The following is a 3,529-nucleotide window of genomic DNA, read 5'->3' on the forward strand; positions in this document are numbered from 1 at the left end:
CAGGCTTCTGCTGCCGGTACCAGCAAACTCTGGAATGTTCTTCTCAGACAGATCCATTTATCTTGCCTTTATTTTGTGTTCAGCCTTGTGGACATTTGTATTTAAAACTATTATTATTATTATTATTATCATTATTATCATTATTATTATTATTATATTCAAAGTAACTAGTAACCAAAAACATGTACTTATAAACAAAAACAAAAGTGGCATAATCCTGACATGGGTCAAAACAAAGCCTGACACTATTTCACCCCTTGCAGACATGCACTCTGCTCCGTTAAACTGACGGTTGGCCAAAAGCTATTTAAAAATGATTTTGCGCTACAATTTCAAATCTATCATTCAACGAAATGAAATGCGATGAAAACAGACACGAACAGATAAAAGACGATTGATACTCACCGATAATTAATGTAATCCGATTTGGTTATCGTCTACTCTCACATGAATTACCGATATCGCGTGCTTACTGAGGCGCTCTGTTGGGTATGTTTAAATGCAGCCGTGAGGAACATCAACGGAACAGTGACCTCTGAATGACTACAATGTTAGTGCAATGGATTGAATGAGCCAGCAAAGTTCTATGTCCCAAATCTGAAACAGTAGCTTCGTTTGACACATCTTTTAAACAGCAGACAAAAACACATTACAGTCGAAATATTAGCAATAAAATATGCAAAACAATGGTAATACCTTTGACTTTTTCCTGGACATTTTTCTCAAAGTACCCCTCATTGCTGATGTTCCCAGCTGGTCGGTACTGCCCAACCACAAACAGCAAGTTGCCATCAGTGGCCACGCCCACACCCAGTTCACTGCTTTCTTTCCACACCACTTGGGTAAAATGACCTGCAGGCAGAAACACAACAGAGTAGTAAAGTAACAGTTTTCTTAAAGTTGCAAAAAAATGTGTATCTCTCCTACATAATGCAAAAAAAAAAAAATGAATGAAATAAAAAAAAATAAATAAAAAATTCAGCATAATATAATGCATGTTAACTTCATTGCTTTTCATTTTCATGGCTTGGGCTTCCTTTTTCCTTTTCCTATCTCTATTTTTGCAGTCCCTGTGGCTGTGTCTCACCAGTATTGCTTTGGAATCCAGGCTTGGACCAGTTGTAGTCTTTGATCTCACTGTACCATGAATCCACAGCTTCTTTCCCTGAAACATTAGAGAAGGAAAGAGAAGAATAAAAGACCCATGATATGACCATTTGAACTGGTGGTTGGACTATGAGTTTTCAGCTTGAGCTTTGACAAAAATTAAAAGAGAAGGTTTTACCAGCAAAACTCCTGAAATTAGTCAGAATATGTCCCATTGCTTACTAATTCAGTTACATGACAAGAGCAGTTTTATTGTTTGTTTTAAAACTTACAGTTTCATTTTGATTTATCATGAATTTGTTGTGATTCTGATAGGTTAACAGGTAAACAAATATATAATGGTTATTTCACCTGTTGCTTTAATGGGTTGAGAGCTGGACATGTAGAAGACGTTCTCTCCATCCTGAGTGTCACTGTGCCCAAGGCTTTTCTTTGCCAGTAATTGATCGGCCCATTTCTGAGCTGTGGCAGTTAACTCACTGTTGAGGGTCAGTAGTGGTGCATTGTGCTGAGCCCTGTATTTGTTGTGGGTGCCCAAGAACTCGTTCTGAAAGTTTGCATCTGCAAAACAAACATTATGAACTGATAAGCTTTTAACTCTTAAAAAAACATGCCTTGTGCTGAAGCAGCAGGGTATGTAGAGAATGCATCATGCCCTGTAATGATGCAAATGTTTGTTACGGGAATGTGTGATTGTAGAAAATAATTCCTGGGGAAAACAGTCCACTTACCTGCCATTGTTTCTATGGTGATGAAGCCTGAAAGGAAATCCAAACAGAGTTAAATTTAATAGAGGGGAACAAATAAATGATTATAAAACAATAGATAAACAGCTTTTCTAGCAGCAGAAAGCACAAATGTCCTCCTCTAACTACAGGAATGTCTAGCACTCACCTGGTTCAGGGTGTTTAGCAATCGTCTGGAGGAATTTTCTATGAAGAGACAGTTCCTCTTGCTGTCTTGAAGCCCGTATTTATGGACTGATGCTGGAACTCTCCTCCTCACCTCTATATGTAGGAGGAGACAGACACCCTGCTCTTGTCTTCAAATGGTATTTGTTGTTTTTCTTTTGTCATTTACCTGCCCCTATTAAGACATATCAAGGTTGGAGGTAAAAAGTGTGTCTTTGTTTGAAGGTAGTCAGGAATGGAAAATAGTTGTTTTTCTGGTTCTGTGGTATTATTTTAGTTAATCTTTCCTCCGATGACAGATGATAACCTGGTGCTTAGCCTAGGACCTGTGTGAATGTCTCATAAGTACAATGAATTATTAATGCGATTGTGGAGCATGTAAACATAGTTTTTGCCAAAAAAAACAAAACAAAAACATCTGCACAGAGCCTGAGTCAAGCCATGTTGACATACCATCAACGTGGTTGTAGTAAACTGTTGCCGTCCAGATTCCTTCCTGCCACCACCAGTCTGCAGTCGCTGGCGGCTAAACAAGCCAAGGCTTGAATTAAAAACAGACAAACAGAAGACTTCAAAAGCATGTGGATCTCATTAGCTCACTATAAAACACTTTACTGCCCCGCCCTTAATGGATGCTTACATTTACCACAAATCCAGCAAATGTTGTCCTAATCATGAAGTGGAAGTGCTTGCCCTGTAGCTTGACTTTGCACATCACTCTGAATATTCACAAAATGAATGTACTTTTGATTTTGTTTTGCAGGCATACTTTGACAACCAACATGATTGTTTGCTCTTAAAAAGGAAAGCTTAAAGCATTTTAGACTAATGTTAACTGTGAGCCAAAAACCTCAGCCGTCTGAATCATTTTATGGCATCCTGCATGACAGGGAGGAGTGAGTCATTAAAAAAAAGTGACATTCAGTGAGAGTGTTGTATTAAAAAACAAAAACAAAACTGAATCTCAGTCAAGAAAGGTGTACCGACTCTTGTCGCACTGAGCTCCTGCTGTGGCCTGTATTGTTCACATCATACATTTAAAATGCTTCTATTATTACACAAGAACAAACACCTGCTGTTTAATGTCAAGGTGATGCAATTAGTGTAAAGTGACACATTTTTAAATCATTTGCCATTTAAGTGATATTGCACAGGAGTGTACTCACTTCTGTTATGTACTGTATTACACTAGCAAAGTAAATACCTGCAAGTGCACATTGATAAAGACTAGAGACCAAATTACAAACACACTTGAGGAAAAAGTCATCACATCCTTTACATAAGTAAAAGTATTGCATTTGTGCAGTTTCTGTAAGTGAAAAGCCCACTTTCAGAATGTTACCTAAGAAAGACTAAGTCAGCAAAATATACCAATCCAAAATAATTAGACTTATTATGCAGAAACACCATTTCAAAATGCTATATTAATATTCCTGATGCATTAACACATTGTCAGCATTTTAATAGTCAAACCTATATTTGTTTAAAATTTTTGAAAATACATTCCAGTA

The 3,529-nt window shown here is 37.4% G+C and overlaps 1 protein-coding gene across 1 annotated transcript in view; it reads right to left on the reverse strand.

Moving 5' to 3' along the window:
• The window catches only part of LOC103353842 (golgi-associated plant pathogenesis-related protein 1), a 4,024-nt gene extending 1,918 nt beyond the window's left edge, over positions 1–2,106 (reverse strand). Inside the window, exons 1-5 of the mRNA XM_008277003.1 lie at positions 2,002–2,106; positions 1,839–1,865; positions 1,459–1,668; positions 1,088–1,165; positions 697–852 (exon numbers count right to left, since the gene is read on the reverse strand). Coding sequence (XP_008275225.1) covers positions 697–852; positions 1,088–1,165; positions 1,459–1,668; positions 1,839–1,845 — 451 coding nt within the window. The 5' untranslated portion in view covers positions 1,846–1,865; positions 2,002–2,106. The remainder of the gene's footprint in view (positions 1–696; positions 853–1,087; positions 1,166–1,458; positions 1,669–1,838; positions 1,866–2,001) is intronic.
• Between the last annotated feature and the right edge of the window lie 1,423 nt (positions 2,107–3,529).

The sequence above is a fragment of the Stegastes partitus genome, unplaced genomic scaffold, assembly GCF_000690725.1.
Source record: "Stegastes partitus isolate 25-593 unplaced genomic scaffold, Stegastes_partitus-1.0.2 Scaffold86, whole genome shotgun sequence".
Taxonomy (NCBI): Eukaryota; Metazoa; Chordata; class Actinopteri; family Pomacentridae; genus Stegastes; species Stegastes partitus.